General features: G+C 40.7%; 1 protein-coding gene across 7 annotated transcripts in view; it reads right to left on the minus strand.

The window, feature by feature from the left end:
• ADAMTSL1 (ADAMTS like 1) overlaps positions 1–24,852 on the minus strand; it is a 443,802-nt gene that overhangs the window by 157,448 nt on the left and 261,502 nt on the right. For all 7 annotated transcript variants that reach the window (XM_063650521.1, XM_054500641.2, XM_063650519.1 and 4 more), the window contains one exon: positions 7,211–7,421. In XM_063650521.1, coding sequence (XP_063506591.1) covers positions 7,211–7,421 — 211 coding nt within the window. The remainder of the gene's footprint in view (positions 1–7,210; positions 7,422–24,852) is intronic.

Below are 24,852 nucleotides of genomic sequence, written 5' to 3' on the forward strand. Positions count from 1 at the left end.
ATAGGGGTTTCAAAGTAGGGGGTAACATGATCCAATTTGTAGAAAATGACTCAGGCAGCATAGGCCAGTAAGTTCCAAACAATACTGCTTTGTGAGGTATTAATAGGTATGCCATGGAAAAAGGGCTTCCTGGTCAAATAAGTCTATGTAACACTGCATATCATAACCCTATGCAGTGGTTCTCAGTGCATATTTATATTTTAAAGGCTTGAAGAGAGAACCTGTGGTAAAGAATCATCAATACCAAGTTGGGAAACACTGGATGAGAGTTAGGCAAGATGAGACAAGGAGATCAAGTAAAAGACTGTAAGGGTTTGATGAGGTGATTGTAAGGAGAGGGATTAGAAAGGAAGAGAGTGGTGGGGGAGATATAAAAGATAGAATAAAATAGGGTATAGATGTTGACTAAGCGTGAAGGATGTGTGAGGCTGATAATGGCTCAAGTTTCCAGGTAGAAAGCAGGACAGTTGGTGGTGTCACCTACACGATAATGATCGATGACGAAAGACCAGGTTAATGGGGGAAGGGGTGGCAGGCAGGTGTGTATCAAGCTTGGTGTTAGACCTTTGGAGTTTGAGGTAACTTAGCAACATGTGAGACTGAGGGAGCCCAAAGGCAGTTAGACACGGTGCTATGCACACAGTCGAGGTCATAGCTGAGCCAAACTGAATTAGGGCCTAGAGAAACAAAGAAAAATGAGAACTGGAATCTCACTTACTAAACATAATTATTAAAATGAGAACAGAAGTCTTACTTCAGCCATTTTGGGGATTAGAATTCCCTTGTTCATCTAGTCTCAATTAAGCTTTCTTGACTCTGGAAGTACAGCGGGTATAAACTGTACCTTCACGGTTTTACATTCTTGTTATGGTGTGAAGCAAGTGGCTGCACATCCATCAAAATCAGAGCAATTATGCCAAAGAACTTCCTGCTAATAAATAAAAACAAAAACAACCACATGTGAAGCTGGACTTTCAATTTGTTTTGCTATGTTTATTGCTGCCTCTAAAGATAGGATCAAGTGTCCATTTCCTTATGAAATACACTACTGAAAATGAGATAAACATCCTAAGAGTTTTTTCCTCCCTGGGACAGAAAATTTTAAATAAATATAGCCTCTAACTTATGTGGATTTATATTTTAGTCACTGGAATATAACAAAACTGATTACTATGTGACTCTGCCAGAATTCAGTTCTCTAATCCAAACCAAAGGTATTCTTGTCTTTGCTTGAAGGTATGTATGTATATTTAAATCTAGAAAATGAAAACTTTAATTCTCAGGCATTTATAGTTATCATTAGAATTCTCTTTTTCTTTGTATCACTAGCAGGGACTCCTCTTCCTTATGCTTTTTTTACACAGCTGAACTGCAGGCATTTCGAATTGTGACCCTGATTAAGAAAGGTTTAGAGGGAAATGGCAACACAATCACAGTTTTAAGCAAGGCAGGGATCCAGAGATTGTGGCAATTGTTTCTGTCTCTGCACAGATGTGTGCAACATGTATGTACAGTTGGGTGGATGCAATCTTGAACATAAAACATATGCAATATAGAGAAATATAAATTGTGTTTTGAAGTAGACCAATTCTTTTCAGTTTAACCCTTCAGCACCTTTTTTCTTTAATTCCTTGTTTCAATTTAATTTTTAGAACAAAAACAAATGAAAGAATATTGATGCATATGATATATACATTGATATATTAGATATGGAGAGGCAAAAGGGTAGTGGAAGACAGGTTCCCAATCTCAAGGAGCTTGTGCTAGTGGGGACTAAGTGCTTCGCTCACAACATAGCAGGTGGTGATGGGCTGAACAATGGCCCCCGAAGATATCTTCATCTCAATCCCTGGTGCTTGTGAACACGTTACCCTGTGCAATAAAAGGGTCTTTACTGATGTGATGAGGGCTTCTGAGAGGGGGAAATGATCCTGGATTATCCAGGTAGGCTTGAGGTAGTCACAGTGGTCCTTAGAAGAGGGAGGCAGGAGGGTCTGAGTCAGAGAGAGAGGATGAAGGGACAGAATTAGCAGTGGGAGGAAGATGGAGGAAGGGGCCGTGAGCCAAGGAAGCATGTGGCCTGTAGAAGCCAGAAAAGACAGAGATCCTCCCCTTGATCTCCAGAGGGCACACAGGCCTGCTGATCCCCTGAATTTAGCTAGGTGAGACTGAGTTGGGACTTCTGATCTCCAGAACTATGAGAGAGTAAGTTTGTGTTGTTTTAAGCCACCAAGTTTGTGGTAATTTGTTACAGCAGCAATAGGAAGCCAATGTACAGAAGAACTGTCCTGGATAGAGGCAACAGATACTGAGTGTTTTGTAAACTGCTGATTTTAGGACTATTACTAGATTTCTTCACAGTTTAACAGTTAAGAGCAGATAGCAAAGAAGTCTTGGGAAAGCCATACTGCATAGTGGAAAAGAAAATGAGTTTGAAGCACACAGCGCCCCTTTCACATTTACCAGCCTTGTGACTTGGTTTCCTCACTAGGTTGCTGTGAGGCTCAAGAAAGGCCAAGTGCAGCAAATGAGTTATAAAAGAGAATGTTCAAATTCCTATTAAGCTCACAATACTTCAGGTTCCTCACATGCAAAATGGGGATAATATTAGTAACTATCACATAGGATAGTGAGGATGAAGTAAGTTAAATATGTAAAGTGTCTAGAGCTGTGCTGAACAAAGGGAAAGTGATGCTCTTATTATCAAAAGTGGCAGCTCCTGAAATGTAGCAAGTATTCAATAAATGACACCAGCAGAACGGGCATGTACCTTTCTATCACCAAAGTCAACGCTTTGCAGATGTGTCCTGGGAGTTATGGGGTCTCACTGAGACTTGGTCTCTGCCTTCATTGACCTTGTGGTCTAACTCAGAAGTCATGAGAAAGTACCTGAGTGGGTAACATGGTTGTTAAGTGAGCTGTCTGCCCCTGAACACCATGTGGCTTCAGTGTAGAAGGATAATAGAAGAGTCACTGCAGAAGACGGAGGCTGTCTGCTGGGCCTTGAACAGCACAGGGGAGTGGGAAATGGTAGGTGGGCAGGGGAATATACAAGCAGGGATGGGAGAGCCATGCCTGGAGACAGGACAGGGACAGATGCGCAGAGGGATGAAGGCCTGAACAAGACATGTACTGGCTTTAGAGTCACTGAGAAAAATCCTAGCAGTAGACCATCATGATGAAAGTGTTTCAGACTAAATTGTGGTATAGGTAACAGTGATTCTCAATCACAGTGTTGTAACTCGCCCGTGTGATATGATCCCTCATGAGGTGTGCAATAAGTCACTTATAACCAACACCAAAGAGGAGGAGGAGGAGGAGGGGGATGATGATGATGAGTGAATTTAATAAATTGCAGAAGATGCAGAGGACTACATGCACATAAAACAAGTGTTCAAAAGCTGTCTAAATATAAACTAACAAGATATTAAAGCTATTAATAAATTGGTAAGGATATTTTTAAAAGAGTAAATTGTAGCAACAATGAATTCTGTGAATCCTAAAATAATTTTTATGTTGATCAGAATAAAATACTGTATTCAAAGAAATAAATAAATAAATTGGTAAGGATAAATATGAAATGAATCCTTCCCACAGACCAGAGATGAAAAGCAAAGGGCAGAGTATTAAGAGGCAGAACTGAAATAAAGATGGTCCCCTAACAACCAAAGCTAGAATTAGATTTCTGTTTCATTTCTGCTTAATTGTTTCTAAAACAAGATCTTAACATCAATACCTGAACTCCATGCTAGGCCCTCTCCGGACCTGCAGAATGTGTAAATATTGGCTATTTGCCATTTGTCAGACAAATACTCTACAAAGAACAAAGAAGGTTGCATTCCTATCTGGCAGAAGACAATTTACATAATTTATGTTTTTTTCCCCCCAGAAAGAGAAACATACACATGAGGTCAGTGGTAACACTGTGTTCACACAGAGAGGAGAGAGAGTTTCTCCCCTCAAACAGGCAATGTCTATCAGGTTGTTATCTGTATTCCTTTAAATGAAACATGTGATTCCCCCAACTCCTTTTCTTTTGTAAGAAAGAGGCTGTAGGTTGGGTGTTGAAGGATTGGAGACCTCAGCAGTATCCTCTGGCAGATCCTTGCTAAATGAAAAAGACCAGGTGAGTGTACACCAAGTTCCCTTTTCCCAGTAAGAACTGCTGAGGAATCAGGGCTAACCAGGCAATGGATTTTCAACAGCTGGTGTCCTAACTAAGCTGAGTTCTAAAACCACAGCCAACTAGCCTAGGGATCCCTGAAGTTACTCTGGACTTATTGCACCATACAACATACAACATAAACAATGGTTTCTTCTCCCAAGCAGTCAGCAATAGCTAATTTTTCCCAACAAAACTTAGCCAAAGAAGTTGGATTCCAGTAAATAATGTAAGACAAATAGTTTATTGTTTACTCCAGGTTTAGAGATTCCTAAAAGTTATCAAAGATTCTTTTTTTTTTTTTTTTTGTCGAGACAGAGTCTTGCTCTGTCACCCAGGCTGGAGTGTAGTGGTGCAATCTCGGCTCACTGCAACCTCTGCCTCCTGAGTATGAGTGATTCTCCTCCCTCAGCCTCCACAGTAGCTGGGATTACAGGTGCCCGCCACCACACCAGGCTAATTTTTGTGTATATATATATTTTTTTCAGTAGAGACTGGGTTTCACCATGCTGGACAAACAGACCCTATGCATCAAACCATTAACAGGGCTGTCTCTGGAGGGTAGAAACACTGCTGACCTTCTATGTTCTTTATTTCTTGTTATGTTTGACTATTTTTCACAATTATTGTGTCTCAGGTATGAAAGAAGAGACTTTTTAAAGGTCCTATTAAACTGTAGTCACTGATGCATTGGATGAACTTCAAACAGTTGTTTACTATTAAGTTTCCCAACCTGAAAAATGAACTTAAACCTGACTCATCTTCAAATGCTTCTCCCTAAAAGAAGGAAATAGAAAAGCTTTCAAAGTAAATTCATATCTTCACAGGCCCAAAGTAGATGAAAATTTAAGAATAAGTGATTCTTTGGAAGTCCACTGTTTCAAATAGGGATGTTGGGTGTACAGGTGGTGGTGGTGGCAATTGACCAAAAAAAGGTCATATATGTGGCTGTGTCCTAAAAACTGAAAAAGCATCATGAGTCAATGTCATTATTCAGCAGCATGTGTGGCTATCAAAAAGACATTGATGTTTCACTGCATTTCAAGACTAGAACAATATTAAGACCTATAACCATAAAAAACATATCAGGAAGATGTAAAGTCAGCATTTTCAGGGCCTATAAGGAGTATTTTTCATCTATTCATTCATTTCATCATTCAGTAAACATTTTATCCATAACATATGTACCTAATAGCAGCAAGCTACTAATAATATGGGGACTTAACAATTTCAACAGTGGAGGTTGATTTGAGATGGTTCCTCACCTTTTATTAGGATTGGCATGGGTTAGTGGTGGCGTTTAAGGTCATAGATTCACTCCAGTTAGAGGTAACTCAGTATAAATGCACTAGCAATCAGGTGACCTGGGTTCTGGTCCAGGCTTTATGATCTTAAGGAAGCCTACATCTAGGCCACAGTTACATCATCTGTAAAACAGAAGTGCTCATGTTTAACCCCTGAAAGGCCTTTTAGCCATACACAATGGGTTTGGTATAGTAGAAAGGGTCACATAAGACTGAGTTGATAACCAACCCTAAATTTGCTAGCTGTGTTTGCCTCAGTTTCCTCAAACCTAAAATAAGGCTAATAAAACCTTATTTTAACTGAATTGTTGTGTGGATTTACTTCAGCTTGGTGAGCGATAATATATATTTCTTAAGTGCTGGTACATTGGTGTTCAAAATATATGACATCTTCTTCCACAAACCATCCGTAGTATCATGGAATTAATGAACTTAGCCATATACATTTAAGCTCTAAAAGAAAATATATATTTAATGTCTGTTGCCAGAGGCTTCATACTTTAGTGTTTTGCTTATTCATCAGCATTTGATTCTTTGAGTGTTTTACTAAACCACAGCTCCACGATGGGCAAGGAGCAAGGAGAAGGAAGGGGCTCTGCCAAATGATTAGGAGAAAGCACAGAGGAGGACACGTGGCTGCCTGGAAATGGGAGACCCTTCTGCACAAGGCAATGGCATGTGAGCTGTCATCCTCTCTCCTTCTCCACTGATGACTATATCACCTCAATTGGGACAATTTTGAGAATGAAAAAACTGTCTCAGTGAAACAGAGATGTATGTCTCCTCCACCTTTCATGCTTACTTTTTGTGACCTTTGTTGTCCCTTTGAAGCAGTGTCTTATGTCCTAATAGGGAGCAAACTGCAAAATAAGATTTTATGCAATCAACCTAAAATCCTGTGTTTTTAAAAGGCATGTAAAAAGATTAACGTTTGATAAATGCATATTATTTTTAGATAGGAAATTATGATAAAATAGTTGTGTTATTATTATATATGCCTGGTGCAGGATCAGAAATTTTGTTTGTAAAGGGATAGCACATATTTTGGATTTTATGAGCCTTATGTTCTCTATCACAACCACGCAATTCTGCCTTGTAGTGCAAAAGCAGCCATAGACAGTACGTAAAGTAATGGGTGTGTTCCAATAAAACTTTATTTACACACACAAGAAAGGCTACAGGCTAGATTTAGCTTGAGGGCTGCAGTTTGTCAACCCCCGTTTTGAAACAATGGTTCCCAGACTTTTGGAATTCACAGGACCAGGAAAATAAAAATACTTGGAATTGGCTCAGCATTTCTAACTTCTTATATTGCTAAGTAATGATGTTAAAAAAAATCATTGCCTACTACCCTTATTTCTTAGAATTTTAAACAGCAAAAAAACTAGAAAGGGTATAAATTAAGAACAAATTTAGCTTTATGGAAAGCCCACCACATTGTCTTGATTTTAAAAAATTTTCCTTAGCTTGGTGATAGCTTTGTCATAAATATGCTCAGGTTAACAGATGGGTCATCTGCATTGCTTTTGGAAGTCACTGGGGTGTGATACAGTAGAAAAAGCATGATATTTGTAATTAAAAGATCTGGATTCAAATCAGGTCAGGGGAGTACTAAGAAGGGAGAAATGAGCAGATCTTGAACATCCCTTTAACATCCCTGGACAAAACCACTCTGAGAGAGCATCCCTTTTTTGAGTCACTGTTGCAAACAAAAGGTCCAATATTGAGTAACTTCAGAACTCACCGGCTGCCACTGTGCAGGGTACCAGGCTGGGGGGCAATTGAAGCGGTTACAAGCTTGCACTGTGCTGGGCTTGGGCTGGTGACATAGCTCATCAGCCAGGATGACTGTTTCATTCATCTCTCTGGAAAGCAGGTGGGTGCAGAAGACATCTCTGGTCTGTAGGCCGACCCCACATGTGAGACTACATGGACTCCACTTGCCAATTTCCCACCTGAGAAGAAATCAGAGAGGAAGAGGACACACCCTTAGTACCTGTGCAGAGAACGTTTCCCATGAACTCAAATGGAGTTAAAACCCCTAACTGGGAAAGTGGGAAGTGCCAGCCCAAGATTGGCTGGCAGCTCTATCCTAAGCCTAGAATCTATCCTCTCCCTTAATGCTCTAGAATTCATTTACATTAAAGCAAAGAGGGAGATAAAATAGAATATCCAATTTTTACCCACAAAATCACCAATAATGGTTACAACCGTGTTTATTCTGATGGGACATATAAACTTCATCAAAATAAGAGGGGAGTGCTAAATGAGACATAGATTGAGTACATAAAGGCTTTGGGCACCACATACTGAATTGTGGGGCTTAAAGAGGACTTTCTGCTAATTTCTCCAGCCCCAATTCTTAGCAAGACTGAAAATTTTATGCTTGTAATTCTTTGGCTTCAAAGTGAAAGGTCATTGGCTCCAGCTTCCTTCAAAGTTCCATTGCTGCATAGAAACATGTCTGTCTTATGTTTAAATATCATCACTGCCTGGGACTGGATAATGTAACAGAAATGAAGGCTGCTCCATTGATCAGTCGTCTTGGGGGGAAGTAAAGTGAAGAGAGTGGCTCATTATCTGGATGTAGCACTCAAATACGCAGATGAGTTGAGTGCACGAACTGGCCATTTCCAAAGGGCCAAGTCTTGAGAAGTACATTTATAGTGAGCTAAGGGCCTATGAAAACAATCCCACTGCATTTCCCTGCTGATGCAGCCTACAAACTGGGAATGATAAGGACAAAGCTCAGTCGCTCAGGCTGTAAGTCAGAAGCATCCTCTAAAGATCAATTTTAGAAAGTTCTGTTTACAATCTGAGGCACAAAGATTTTACAAACAGGAATTGGCCAAGAAAACATGGTAAGTAGATCCTCTAGTAGCTAGTCCCACCTAGCTTTTGTCCTGAAAGTTGGTTGTAAATTTTTTGGCCTTAATGTTTTTCATCAGACTGTAATACTAAGTGTATGCGCTCAATCTCTTCCTACTGCTCTGACATGTAACTAACTTTCCAACCTGTTTCCACTATCTCCTTTCATCTACACTAAGCTTAGCCATATCTGTAATAATCTGTCCGTTATTCTCTATTTATGCCCCATGGTTTTCTAGTTGTGTCTTTATGCAAGTTGTATTTCTACTTTGGAATATCTTTTGCCCTTTCCTTACCCTTCAAAATGTCTTTCATTTTTATATATCCAAATATACCCATATTTAAAACACTGTATCCATACTTGCTCCAGACATTGACCATTTTCTCAGTTGTATTACAGTTATTCTACGTGTCAAGGGCACTACTAGAGTGTATACCTCCTGATGTAGGGCCTGCATCTGAGTCAGTTTTGTATCACTCACAGGGTCCATCAGAACACCTTTTAGATAGTTAATGTTATTGGTTAAATGAGCAAATCGATGAGACCTACCATCATAGAGGGCATCTTAACACATTATCTCATTTAATTGCCTTCAGAAATATATGAGATAAGCTCTATTGATTACCCTTATTTTACAGTTGAGGGAACCTGGAAATCCAAGAGGCTGACTTGTCCAAGTACCCATAATTAGTAAGTAGTGAATCCAGGCTTCAGACTTGGTTGTTTCTGGCTCTAGAGCCTTTCTATTGTACCATGCTGTTTCCAAAAAATACCTTGAAAACTCTATGGACATTTGCAAAGTTTTAAATGAATAGAAGAAGAGAAGCTGGGTTGAATTTATTTCTTTTAGATCCTTGTGTAAATTTCTATAAACTTATCTTATTTTTAAACCCTTAGCTTGAGTTAATTATAAGCTTTAAAACATTGTGGTGTTATTGGTTTTAAGATACATCCATACATTCTTTGCCATGCCTTCCTTCCAAAGGTGAAGTCTTGAGTATGGGCTAGACTTAGTGGCTCACTTCTAATGAATAGAATGAGGCAGAAGTGATGCTATGTGACTTCCAAGGCTAGGTCACAAAAAGGATAATGCTTCCAATTTGATGCTCTCTCTTTGCCCACTCACGGGGTGGGGAAGCCAGCCACGATGTCATGAGAATACCCAGACAGTCTTAAGGAAAGTTCATGTGTGAAACTGCAGCCTCCCCACCAATAATCAGCATCAACTTGCCAGCCATGTGAGTGAGCTACCTTGAATGCAGACCCTCCAGCCCCAAGCTTGCCTTTAGATAACTGCAACCTCAGGAAAGACCTCAAGCCAGAACTGCCTGTCCAAGCTGCCTCCAAATTCCTCACTCAAATGAACTGTGAGAGGTGATCAATGTTTACTGTCATTGTTAGCTACTAGGTGTGGAGGGAAATTTGTTATGCAGCAATAGACAACCAAATACAAGTATATACCTCTCCCCAATTTGCACATGTTCATCAAAAGACATATGCAAGAATATCCATGGCAGCACTGTTCATAATAGCCCAAACTTGGAAAAACCCAAATGTTCATCAACACATGAATGAATAAAAAATTATGATATATTCACACAAGATTATATACAGCAATGAGAATAAACTGCAACAATAAGCAACAACATAAATGAATCTCACGAACATAAAATTGAATGAACAAAGCCAGAAACACAAAAATTGCTACTGTGTGATTTATATAAGCTCAAAAGCCAAAACTAATCCACTGTGTTAGAAGCCAGAACATTGGTTACCCTTGGTGGGTAAAAACTAGAAGAGGAGTAGAGTGGGGTGGGCTTCTGGGGCGTTTGCTAGATCTAGGGGCTGGATCTGGGTCCATTTTATGAAAAGTGACCTAGTGTACACATAGGATTTGTGTGTACTTTCCTTACGGGTATTATGCTTCAAAAAAGGTTTTCTTTCCACTCAAGGGAAATACTAAAATGTTGTGGGTGTAAAACAAAATCTAACATCCATGGCCAATGCTGGTGACCTCTCTTTGTATGTCTTATAAAATAGCTGCCTACACAGCTAATTCTGTCCCAAGGTTAAGCTCATCAAAGTAGAGGCTTTACATCCTCACTTCCCCAAACTCTGCCACCATTTCTGGCAGAAATTTAGCCCCTGGGACCTTGAAGCAGAGGAATTTTGCCAGCCATGAGGCCACTTGAGCACTGCTCAGAGAAACTCACAAAACAGACATATCTGCCTGCCCTGATAAAAGTGCACTGCATTCTCAAGGACGGAGATCAGCAGAAGCTGTCTGTATATTAAAGACTTTGCTGATTCTGGGTAAAAAATATTGTAATCAACTTAGGTCAACAAAGGGAAAGCAGAGACTCTTCCCTACTTCTCTCCTGCAGAGAGGCTGCAACTGTGGGCCTGGGTCTTCCTGGGGGCTGATGCCCTATTCCCTGCGTTCTGTGCCTTTGGCTGTTTCTGAGAGAGGAATTGTAGGCCAGGCAGAGCCAGCCTGGGGGCAAGGTTGGCTATGAGTGGTGGCCTGGGAGACACTTAGAGTCCTTCTCTGAGGTTCTGGGGCCTGGCTTCTGCAGAAGCCCGGTGCAAGGAGGACAGGGGCTCTGGTCTAGGCATCAGAGAGTGAGGGCATTAGTGCCTTTTTCCCCTCTTTGCTTGGCTTTTATTCATCTTTTCATTTCCATTTAAAATGCTACTTCTTCAGAGAGGAAACCCTCAACTGGATAAAATTCTCTTACTGTATGGTCCCATTAATACTTCCCCCTTTGAAAATTCTCAACATAGTTGTAATGTGACTTCCCCACTCGACTGCTAGCTTGATGAAAGCATGGGGCTATATCTATTTTGGTTTACCACTTGTTATGTGTTGACCTGTGTCTCCAAAAAAAGATATGTTGGAGTCCTAACCCTTAGTACCTCAGAATGTGACCTTACATGGAAATAGAGTCACTGTAATCGCTTAAGATGAGGTCATACTAGAGTAGGGTGAGCCCTTGATTCAATGTGACTGTGTTTTTATAAGAAAAGAGGGAGACACACAGGCAAAATGCCATGCGACGACAGAGCCAGAGACTGGAGCGATGCATCTACAAGCCAAGGAATGCCAAAGAGTGCCAGGAGCCACCAGAAACTAGAGGAGGCAAGGAAGGACTCTCCTTATAGGTTTCAGAGGGAGTACAGTCCTGCTGACACCTTGATTTTGAACTTGATTTTGGCTTCTATGACTGTGAGACAATAAATTTCTGTTGTTTTAAGCCACCTGGTTTGCGGTACTTTGATACAGCAGCTCTGAATATGAATACACGACCAGAACCTCAGTGTTGAGCATGGTGCCTGGGACCTGGCAGATGTTCAGTAGTATGCAGTCAAAAACTGAGTTGAATTTGCAGTGAACTGTGTGTGCACTTCTGGATTAGTCACATGGCTGGTGGACATCTTAGCTATGTCCTCTCTACAACTGTTTACTCTCAACTTCAAGGTCCCAGGAGCTCTGAACACCACACATTTTCCTTCAGCGTGGTGTAAACTCTTTTCGTGACAAACTGGATCTGAATTGACATGCTTTTGACAGGCTGCATCCCACTTTGTGTAAATATTTATACATTTTACCACAGCAAGATTAGCCTGTTGGATTGTGGTGTTTTTCCCCCAGAAATTGCTAGGGGTGTTATACAATTTATGTCTTAGTAATCCTAACATCTTTCTAAAGTACAGAAAAACTTGGAATCTGAAACACATCTGCCCCAGTGGTTTTGTGTCCCTAGATAAGGAGGGTGGTAAACATGACTGCTATGGTTTCTTTCAGCTCCTAGGCTTCAGGTGTTTAGCTTCATGGTTGGGCTCTTGGCCAAAATATTTGGGAGGCTGGTTTCCCCAGCATTCTTTTACTATACTGCTTTCTTTCCTCTGAGCCCTTCTTCTCCCTGTTTCTGTCCCCTTTGTGAAAACCTGATTGCAGAAAAGGCTCCATGAGTTGACAGATCAAGCTGAAGCCCTCCTGGCTTGACCCTGCCCAGTACCTGAACAATTGACTTCTGACCAGGGGCAGGCAGGAGACAGAGGGTCTCGCTCCACCTTAATGGCTGGAATTAGTCTTCCTGCCCTTTGCCTGGCCTCAAGTGTGCCTGGATTGGCCTGTCATTTTAACTGGATTTTAAGCTTTCAGCTTGGCTTCCTAATTTCCACTTTGTTTCCCGGACAGTGCTGGAGTTCTGCCCAAAGTCCAGCCTACTAGACTGTGGTCCTGTCTCTCTGCCTGGATCTGGCTAGCCCTTGAACTTGGGCTGGGCAGAGCACCCTTAGCCATGCATGAGCTATAAACTGTGACTTGACCACAATCCAGCTGACATCACACATGGTCACCAATAACAATAGTAATACTAACATTTATATCGCACTTAAATGAGCCAGATTCTGTGCTAGTTGCTTTAAATGCATTATTCCTGTCCACAGCTTCATGAGATAGGTACTATTATCCTCTCCATTTTAACAAGCAGGAGCTGAGGCCTGGAGAATTCAAATCACAGCCCAGAATGCCTGCTGCTGGGTATCCCTCAATGCCATGCCACCTGAGTCACACCCAAGTCCACCATGACATGGACATAAAGCACTGAGAATGGGGCTGCTTCTTATCATGGGACCAGCTCTGTGGATTTATGAACCTCAGTTCTGCATGATCTGAGCCTCATTCTCTGAGGTCTCAGCAGAGCCCAGAACTTAGCTTACCCAAGATGTGGGAACATATATTGACTTATTTACTAGTGATAAAGGTACTGTAAGTTTCCCCATTTTACAGGATCAGCTAACAGAGACTCTGAGAGGTTAGGTAACCTGTCCAAAGTCACACAGCTAGTAAACAAGAGAATCAGCATTCAAACTCAGGCGGCCTGGCTCCTGCATGCCTAATTATTATATTATACTATCTCTTAAGGTCAGTAGAACAAAGTATTAATAGACCTGAGTGGCAAATGCTGGGCTTCCTGTGCTTATAGTTTCAGAAAATCACAAATGACAAAATGACAGATCTATTTCTAAATAATAGAAAAAAATACACTGATACCACCCAGGGCCATGAATCCACTTGCAGTTGTTATTTCAGTAAAGCAGCAGTGTACTTGGCAGCCAAATGGGCAAAGGCAGAGTGTGGTCTTCCCCAAGTGTTAGTTTTTGGTAAAGGCGGCCATCAGGGTTAATATGGGTAATCAACGACCCATGATGGTTGACCCTTCTTGGCAGCTTGTGTTTGTATTAGCTATACAAAAGGAGAAATCTTTTTTTTTTTTTTTGCCTTCCTTTGGACAAAGCCTCATTATGTGAGTTGCCAAGGTTTTGCTCCTCTGCTCTTTCAGAGAGGGTAGTGACTGTTGCCTCCAGAAACTCATTGTTTGTTGCTGGTATAAATGTTCATAATTTCTAATGGCAGACCCTTCCTACCCTGAGCTATTATGCCCTAAGAACCTTCTTTTACCTCGACTTTTGCAGCAAAGTTTTTCTTTATTCAGAAATGTAAAATGAAGTTTTGGTTTGGAGCAAACTGAAGTTATTGTAAACTGAAGTTATTTTTTAGAAGTATTCTTTAAACTTGTGTGTAACCCTCTAGCTTGACATTTCTGCCCAACACTTCTGTCCTGTGATTTTCTTGTCTTCCAGAGATATTTGTTTCCCTTAGAATGCCTCTGAGGTCAGGAGGTGGACAGCAATCCGACAATAATAAACTAGACACCATCGAGTGTGCCAACTCTAGAAAGCCTAAGGAGGGGCACGTACAGGGTCTAGGATGCATCTCCTTTTCAGGTTCTTGGACTGTCATTAGTGGCTCCCAGTTTATCTCTACATCTGTCAGTTTCCAATTTCTCCCTAGGCCACAGCCACCAAAATGTCACTCAAAAATGCGAATCTGGTCACCTTACTTTGTCTGATTAAAAACCTCCACTGGAGTCAAGTTGAACTTTCAGTGGAGGTGAGGAGCTAGTATGTCCAGGGCTCAGCCTTGCTCCCTGGGGGCAACGGGGCACTGCATGTCTGGGGCTGAACTTTCAAACTGGCCTTTCCTTCTTCCTCTTCCTTCCTTTCCTCTTCCACTTTGTAGGGACTGAACTTTAGTATGAGGTTTGGTGGGGAGTGGTCCTCTGGCCTGGGACAGGGGTCAGTGCTGGGCCAGGATGGCTGGGAGTCAAATATTCAGGGGGGATTGAACAAATACATAAATACATAAAAACAATAGGAGCCAGATTTCTTACTGTCAGAGGAGAGAGTTACAAACATGCGAAGTGGAAAGACTAAGATAAATCTAGTAGAATTGAATTGCTGTTGCAAACAGTATGAACTCATGGTTTTTAATAGATGGATAGACACAGATATATCAACAGATATAAATGAATATATACACTATACATATATGTGTACAGTATTTCCTAGTTCTCTCTGAAAGGCCTAGAAGCAAAGACATCCCAGTAGTATCAAGCAAATCGAGTACCCAGATCTTGGGTTCTAAATACCATTCTCCATTAAAAGGAATCAGTTTCTGTAGAAATAGCTGACTTCTGGGCAGGAATTGGGAGAATAAAAAATGAGCCTGAAATAGTATGTTGTACCAGAAAATTGAGAAGTGCTCAAAGAATGATGGGGTATATGTCAAAAGGGCATAGGGGCCAGCTTGAAAGGGCTTTTGCTGGTCCTGTCTGGGACAATTTGATAGTAATATATTTTAATCCTTTGAGCAAAGTGTAAATTCATAAATAAATAAACCAGAGAGAAGAGAAAACTACCTTATAGTAGAATGCCTATTAATAATCTAGAAGGAATGACAGAATTTATAAAGTTACCATTTGGCAATCATCATAATAATAATTGACTCAGGCAGTAATCATCAATCAATATTAAAACTAGTGGGTCAAAGGTTAATGATGAACAGGATATTTACTTAGCTCATATTGTCCCCCATAAAATACTTCTTTGTTACTTATTAAGTGCTACATATTTATTAATTTTACAGTGGAAACACCTGGCTGACCATCATCTTAACCAAGTGATAAGAGTGAACATCACCAGTAATGAGACACATCATCATCATCTGTCTCCTGATATGAGGTACTAAGAAGAACATAGCACACTTCTGTGTTATTTCTGTCAAAAATTCAAAAATCACAAGAAAACATCAAGCAAACACACATGGAGAGATGTTTTACAAAGTAACTGGCCTGTACTCTTCAAAAATGTCAACTATACAAAAGAGAAGACTGAAGAAATCCCCCAGATATTGAGGTATAATACAGGACCTTGGGCTCTAAGATTGGATTGTTTGTGAATGAATTGTGCTCTGCCACCCTGCAGTTGAATAATCTCGGGAAAGTTACTTAACAATTCACTCATATTTAAAATGGGAATAATGGCAATACCTACTTCCCAGGGTTGTTATGAGGTTCAAGTGAGAACCTCCACGTAAAGGGTGAAGCCCAGGGCCTGATACAGATGAAGGGCTCTGTAAGTATTAGCCAGTATGAACTTTTATTACTGCATGCTCAGTAAATGTTTGTTGAATGCAGAGATGATTATTGTGAGGATAGGAAACAAGTAAGTAGAGTGAGGCAGCTTCCTAAAGTCAGTCAGAGAAAGTAGCCATAGGTTTTGGAGACTGAGGAGAAGGGCATTTGTGACATGTTCAACTTGGTTTCTCATTTAAGCATTCATTGCTAAGCATTGTGACAGATCCAGAAGTGGAAACCATGCTTACCACCTTTAAGATGCTTTCAGCAAAGATGGAGAAAGCAGACAAAAGCCCAGGAGACATAGTAAAGAATGTTAGGTAACAGTTATGAGTGAACTGCTAAACTATTTGGCTAAACCATGAGGACTGCAAGAGTTCAGAAAACATGCATTGTGGTGCTCATAACTACTTGCATTGATCTGATGAATTGCACTTCCCAAAGACTGTTTATGTTATCTCACTTCATCCTCCTAACTCTGAAGTAAGCAAGCAGGCATTATCATCTCCATTTTAGGACAAGCAAGCCAAGGCTCAGAGAAACAAGTGATTTTCCCAAAGTTGGGATGGGCACTTGGATTACTCCTCTACCCTGCTCAGTCTCTAAGGACTGGAGGAGTGAATCAAGAAGGGTTACAGAGAGAGGGAGAGAGACAAAGTCAGAAAAGCAGTTATACCCAGCGATCACAGATGGATTTGCTACTCCTCACTTACAACCACTGTATTCTAGAAAACCCTTAAAAGAGGCCTAGGAAAGATAAAGTAAAAGATCAAAGGAGATTTAGACATTAAAGAGCAAAAATATGTTTGAAAGCCAAAAATTAACCAGAAACATGTATGATAAATCACACCATGAGAATCGGGGGCTGTCTATCAAACAGTAACTTGCACGACTCAGGAAATAGTAGATACAGCCACACTTCTCCTGGAAGTCTGCCTGCATGCTGTGAGGTTTTGGCTCCATAAAAATAGTGACAGCCAAGATTATCAAACACCTGAAGTGGCAAAGCACTCATTTCTGCTTGAAAACAGTTTGGCCATGCCAATTTGCCACATCTTCTAAATCATCTCTAAAATAACTTAAAAAAAATAAAATCAATGTTACCAACATTACATATGACTCTTGTCAAGCCGTCTTTGCTATTTTGTAAATTAATAAATAGCTCTTGAAAAAAATGGCACTTGCAGCAAGATATACATTTACCATCTCATTACTAGCATGTCATTCGCATCTAAACCTACTTCCTTTACAGAACATGGCAAACAGCAGAATAACACCAAAACTAGGTCCAATTATATAAAGTGTCTTCAAGATGGCCGAACAGGAACAGCTCCGGTCTACAGCTCCCAGCGCGAGCAACGCAGAAGACGGGTGATTTCTGCATTTCCATCTGAGGTACCGTGTTCACCTCACTAGGGAGTGCCAGACAGTGGGCGCAGGTCAGTGGGTTAGCGCACCGTGCGCCAGCCGAAGCAGGGGCGAGGCATTGCCTCACTCGGGAAGCGCAAGGGGTCAGGGAGTTCCCCTTCCAGGGGTGACAGACGGCACCTGGAAAATCGGGCCACTCCCACCCGAATACTGTGCTTTTCCGACGGGCTTAGGAACCGGTGCCCCAGGAGAGTATAGCCCGCACCTGGCTCAGAGGGTCCTACGCCCACGGAGTCTCGCTGATTGCTAGCACAGCAGTCTGAGATCAAACAGCATGTCTGCAGCGAGGCTGGGGGAGGGGCGCCCGCCATTGCCCAGGCTCGCTTAGGTAAACAAAGCAGCCTGGAAGCTTGAACTGGGTGGAGCCCACCACAGCTCAAGGAGGCCTGCCTGCCTCTGTAGGCTCCACCTCTGGGGGCAGGGCACAGACAAACAAAAAGACAGCAGTAACCTCTGCAGACTTAAATGTCCCTGTCTGACAGCTGTGAGGAGAGCAGTGGTTCTCCCAGCACGCAGCTGGAGATCTGAGAACCGGCTGACACTCTCCTCAAGTGGGTTCCTGACCCCTGACCCCCGAGCAGCCTAACTGGGAGGCATCCCCCAGCAGGGGCAGACTGACACCTCACACGGCCTGCCAGGTACTCCAACAGACCTGCAGCTGAGGGTCCTGTCTGTTAGAAGGAAAACTAACAGAAAGGACATCCACACCAAAAACCCATCTGTACATCACCATCATCAAAGACCAAAAGTAGATAAAACCACAAAGATGGGGAAAAAACAGAGCAGAAAAACTGGAAACTCTAAAAACCAGAGTACCTCTCCTCCTCCAAAGGAACGCAGTTCCTCACCAGCAACGGAACAAAGCTGGACGGAGAATGACTTTGACGAGCTGAGAGAAGAAGGCTTCAGACGATCAAATTACTCCGAGCTACGGGAGGATATTCAAACCAAAGGCAAAGAAGTTGAAAACTTTGAAAAAAATTTAGAAGAATGTATAACTAGAATAACCAATAAATACAGAGAAGTGCTTAAAGGAGCTGATGGAGCTGAAAACCAAGGCTCGAGAACTACGTGAAGAATGCAGAAGCCTCAGGAGCCGATGCGATCAAATGGAAGAAAGGGTATCAGCCCTGGAAGATGAAATGAATGAAATGAAGCGAGAAGGGAAGTTTAGAGAAAAAAGAATAAAAAGAAACGAGCAAAGCCTCCAAGAAATGTGGGACTATATGAAAAGACCAAATCTACGTCTGATTGGTGTACCTGAAAGTGACGGGGAGAATGGAAACAAGTTGGAAAACACTCTGCAGGATATTATCCAGGAGAACTTCCCCAATCTAGCAAGGCAGGCCAACATTCAGATTCAGGAAATACAGAGAACGCCACAAAGATACTCCTCGAGAAGAGCAACTCCAAGACACATAATTGTCAGATTCACCAAAGTTGAAATGAAGGAAAAAATGTTAAGGGCAGCCAGAGAGAAAGGTCGGGTTACCATCAAAGGGAAACCCATCAGACTAACAGCGGATCTCTCGGCAGAAACCCTACAAGCCAGAAGAGAGTGGGGGCCGATATTCAACATTCTTAAAGAAAAGAATTTTCAACCCAGAATTTCATATCCTGCCAAACTAAGCTTCATAAGTGAAGGAGAAATAAAATACTTTACAGACAAGCAAATGCTGAGAGATTTCGTCACCACCAGGCCTGCCCTAAAAGAGCTCCTGAAGGAAGCGCTAAACATGGAAAGGCACAACCGGTACCAGCCACTGCAAAATCATACCGAAATGTAAAGACCATCGAGACTAGGAAGAGACTGCATCAACTAACGAGAAAAATATCCAGCTAACATCATAATGACAGGATCAGATTCACACATAACAATATTAACTTTAAATGTAAATGGACTAAATGCTCCAATTAAAAGACACAGACTGGCAAATTGGATAAAGACTCAAGACCCATCAGTGTGCTGTATTCAGGAAACCCATCTCACGTGCAGAGACACACATAGGCTCAAAATAAAAGGATGGAGGAAGATCTACCAAGCAAATGGAAAACAAAAAAAGGCAGGGGTTGCAATCCTAGTCTCTGATAAAACAGACTTTAAACCAACAAAGATCAAAAGAGACAAAGAAGGCCATTACATAATGGTAAAGGGATCAATTCAACAAGAAGAGCTAACTATCCTAAATATATATGCACCCAATACAGGAGCACCCAGATTCATAAAGCAAGTCCTGAGTGACCTACAAAGAGACTTAGACTCCCACACATTAATAATGGGAGACTTTAACACCCCACTGTCAACATTAGACAGATCGACGAGACAGAAAGTCAACAAGGATACCCAGGAATTGAACTCAGCTCTGCACCAAGCAGACCTAATAGACATCTACAGAACTCTCCACCCCAAATCAACAGAATATACATTTTTTTCAGCACCACACCACACCTATTCCAAAATTGACCATATACTTGGAAGTAAAGCTCTCCTCAATAAATGTAAAAGAACAGAAATTGTAACAAACTGTCTCTCAGATCACAGTGCAATCAAGCTAGAACTCAGGATTAAGAATCTCACTCAAAACCGCTCAACTACGTGGAAACTGAACAACCTGCTCTTGAATGACTACTGGGTACATAACGAAATGAAGGCAGAAATAAAGATGTTCTTTGAAACCAACGAGAACCAAGACACAACATACCAGAATCTCTGGGATGCATTCAAAGCAGTGTGTAGAGGGAAATTTATAGCACTAAATGCCCACAAGAGAAAGCAGGAAAGATCCAAAATTGACACCCTAACATCACAATTAAAAGAACTAGAAAAGCAAGAGCAAACACATTCAAAAGCTAGCAGAAGGCAAGAAATAACTAAAATCAGAGCAGAACTGAAGGAAATAGAGACACAAAAAACCCTTCAAAAAATAAATGAATCCAGGAGCTGGTTTTTTGAAAGGATCAACAAAATTGATAGACCGCTAGCAAGATTAATAAAGAAAAAAAGAGAGAAGAATCAAATAGATGCAATAAAAAATGATAAAGGGGATATCACCACCGATCCCACAGAAATACAAACTACCATCAGAGAATATTACAAACACCTCTACGCAAATAAACTAGAAAATCTAGAAGAAATGGATAAATTCCTCAACACATACACCCTCCCAAGACTAAACCAGGAAGAAGTTGAATCTCTGAATAGACCAATAACAGGAGCTGAAATTGTGGCAATAATCAATAGCTTACCAACCAAAAAAAGTCCAGGACCAGATGGGTTCACAGCCGAATTCTACCAGAGGTACAAGGAGGAGCTGGTACCATTCCTTCTGAAACTATTCCAATCAATAGAAAAAGAGGGAATCCTCCCTAACTCATTTCCTGATACCAAAGCCTGGCAGAGACACAACAAAAAAAGAGAATTTTAGACCAATATCCTTGATGAACATTGATGCAAAAATCCTCAATAAGATACTGGCAAACAGAATCCAGCAGCACATCAAAAAGCTTATCCACCATGATCAAGTGGGCTTCATTCCTGGGATGCAAGGCTGGTTCAATATACGCAAATCAATAAATGTAATCCAGCATATAAACAGAACCAAAGACAAAAACCACATGATTATCTCAATAGATGCAGAAAAGGCCTTTGACAAAATTCAACAACCCTTCATGCTAAAAACTCTCAATAAATTAGGTATTGATGGGACGTATCTCAAAATAATAAGAGCTATTTATGACAAACCCACAGCCAATATCGTACTGAATGGGCAAAAACTGGAAGCATTCCCTTTGAAAACTGGCACAAGACAGGGATGCCCTCTCTCGCCACTTCTATTCAACATAGTGTTGGAAGTTCTGGCCAGGGCAATTAGGCAGGAGAAGGAAATCAAGGGTATTCAATTAGGAAAAGAGGAAGTCAAATTGTCCTTGTTTGCAGATGACATGATAGTATATCTAGAAAACCCCATTGTCTCAGCCCAAAATCTCCTTAAGCTGATAAGCAACTTCAGCAAAGTCTCAGGATACAAAATCAATGTGCAAAAATCACAAGCATTCTTATACATCAATAACAGACAAACAGAGAGCCAAATCATGAGTGAACTCCCATTCACAATTGCTTCAAAGAGAATAAAATACCTAGGAATCCAACTTACAAGGGATGTGAAAGACCTCTTCAAGGAGAACTACAAAACACTGCTCAAGGAAATAAAAGAGGATACAAACAAATGGAAGAACATTCCATGCTCATGGGTAGGAAGAATCCATATCATGAAAATGGCCGTCCTTCCCAAGGTAATTTACAGATTCAATGCCATCCCCATCAAGCTACCAATGACTTTCTTCACAGAATTGGAAAAAACTACTTTAAAGTTCATATGGAACCAAAAAAGAGCCCGCATCGCCAAGTCAATCCTAAGCCAAAAGAACAAAGCTGGAGGCATCACACTACCTGACTTCAAACTATACTACAAGGCTACAGTAACCAAAACAGCATGGTACTGGTACCAAAACAGAGATATAGATCAATGGAACAGAACGGAGCCGTCAGAAATAATGCCACATATCTACAAGTATCTGATCTTTGACAAACCTGACAAAAACAAGAAATGGGGAAAGGATTCCCTATTTAATAAATGGTGCTGGGAAAACTGGCTAGCCATATGTAGAAAGCTGAAACTGGATCCCTTCCTTACACCTTATACAAAAATCAATTCAAGATGGATTAAAGACTTAAATGTTAGACCTAAAACCATAAAAACCCTAGAAGAAAACCTAGGCATTACCATTCAGGACATAGGCATGGGCAAGGACTTCATGTCTAAAACACCAAAAGCAATGGCAACAAAAGCCAAAATTGACAAATGGGATCTAATTAAACTAAAGAGCTTCTGCACAGCAAAGGAAACTACCATCAGAGTGAACAGGCAACCTAAAAAATGGGAGAAAATTTTCGCAACCTACTCATCTGACAAAGGGCTAATATCCAGAATCTACAATGAACTCCAACAAATTTACAAGAAAAAAACAAACAACCCCATCAAAAAGTGGGCGAAGGACATGAACAGACACTTCTCAAAAGAAGACATTTATGCAGCCAAAAAACACATGAAAAAATGCTCACCATCACTGGCCATCAGAGAAATGCAAATCAAAACCACAATGAGATACCATCTCACACCAGTTAGAATGGCAATCATTAAAAAGTCAGGAAACAACAGGTGCTGGAGAGGATGTGGAGAAATAGGAACACTTTTACACTGTTGGTGGGACTGTAAACTAGTTCAACCCTTGTGGAAGTCAGTGTGGCGATTCCTCAGGGATCTAGAACTAGAAATTCCATTCGACCCAGCCATCCCATTACTGGGTATATACCCAAAGGACTATAAATCATGCTGCTATAAAGACACATGCACACGTATGTTTATTGCAGCATTATTTACAATAGCAAAGACTTGGAACCAACCCAAATGTCCAACAGTGATAGACTGGATTAAGAAAATGTGGCACATATACACCATGGAATACTATGCAGCCATAAAAAATGATGAGTTCACGTCCTTTGTAGGGACATGGATGAAACTGGAAATCATCATTCTCAGTAAACTATCGTAAGAACAAAAAACCAAACACCGCATGTTCTCACTCATAGGTGGGAATTGAACAATGAGAACACATGGACACAGGAAGGGGAACATCACACTTCGGGGACTGTTGTGGGGTGGGGGGAGGGGGGAGGGATAGCATTGGGAGATATACCTAATGCTAGATGATGAGTTGGTGGGTGCGGCGCACCAGCATGGCACATGTATACATATGTAACTTACCTGCACATTGCGCACATGTACCATAAAACCTAAAGTATAATAATGATAATAATAATAATAATAATAAAAGAAAAAAAAAGAAAAAAAAAAAAGAAAACAAAAAAAAAAAAAAGAAAATGATGTCAATGGAAATAAATACCAACGATATAAATAAACCCTGTTATTTAAAGACAAAAAAAAAAAAAAAAAAATAAAGTGTCTTCAGTCTTCCCTCACTCTAACACACTTTTCTATGACATCCCACTGTCCAAAAATACTAATGTGCCTGTTCACCTACACACAGCTTGATTTAATTAAAACTTCTAAGCTCTGGTTCCCATTTTCTGATCACCCTGTCTTCTGGGTGATAGCACATTAAAATGAGCTACAATTCCTGCTGGCTGTTATAATTCAGATATGAGCCTCTTGAGAAACAAATTAATAGGGTAGATGATCTGCAAAGTTATTTTTACTCCAAGGAGTTTGATATTTTAGGTGGTTTGTCTAGATTTCTAGGTATCAATTTCTTGTTAAAAATAGTTCCAGGCCATCTCACGTGCAGAGACACACATAGACTCAAAATAAAAGGATGGAGGAAGATCTACCAAGCAAATGGAAAACAAAAAAAGGCAGGGGTTGCAATCCTAGTCTCTGATAAAACAGACTTTAAACCAACAAAGATCAAAAGAGACAAAGAAGGCCATTACATAATGGTAAAGGGATCAATTCAACAAGAAGAGCTAACTATCCTAAATATATATGCACCCAATACAGGAGCACCCAGATTCATAAAGCAAGTCCTGAGTGACCTACATAGAGACTTAGACTCCCAAACAATAATAATGGGAGACTTTAACACCCCACTGTCAACATTAGACAGATCGACGAGACAGAAAGTTAACAAGGATACCCAGGAATTGAACTCAGCTCTGCACCAAGTGGACCTAATAGACATCTACAGAACTCTCCACCCCAAATCAACAGAATATACATTTTTTTCAGCACCACATCACACCTATTCCAAAATTGACCACATAGTTGGAAGTAAAGCTCTCCTCAGCAAATGTAAAAGAACAGAAATTATAACAAACTGTCTCTCAGATCACAGTGCAATCAAACTAGAACTCAAGATTAAGAAACTCACTCAAAACTGCTCAATTACATGGAAACTGAACAACCTGCTCCTGAATGACTACTAGGTACATAACGAAATGAAGGCAGAAATAAAGATGTTCTTTGAAACCAACGAGAACAAAGACACAACGTACCAGAATCTCTGGGACACATTCAAAGCAGTGTGTACAGGGAAATTTATAGTACTAAATGCCCACAAGAGAAAGCAGGAAAGATCCAAAATTGATACCCTAACATCACAATTAAAAGAACTAGAAAAGCAAGAGCAAACAAATTCAAAAGCTAGCAGAAGGCAAGAAATAACTAAAATCAGAGCAGAACTGAAGGAAATAGAGACAAAAAAAACCCTTCAAAAAATTAGTGAATCCAGGAGATGGTTTTTGAAAGGATCAACAAAATTGATAGACCACCAGCAAGACTAATAAAGAAAAAAAGAAGAATCAAATAGACACAATAAAAAATGATAAAGGGGATATCACCACTGATCCCACAGAAATACAAACTACCATCAGAGAATACTACAAACACCTCTACGCAAATAAACTAGAAAATCTAGAAGAAATGGATAAATTCCTCGACACATACACTCTCCCAAGACTAAACCAGGAAGAAGTTGAATCTCTGAATAGACCAATAACAGGATCTGAAATTGTGGCAATAATCAATA

The sequence above is a fragment of the Pongo pygmaeus genome, chromosome 13 (genome assembly GCF_028885625.2).
Source record: "Pongo pygmaeus isolate AG05252 chromosome 13, NHGRI_mPonPyg2-v2.0_pri, whole genome shotgun sequence".
NCBI classification, from domain to species: Eukaryota; Metazoa; Chordata; class Mammalia; order Primates; family Hominidae; genus Pongo; species Pongo pygmaeus.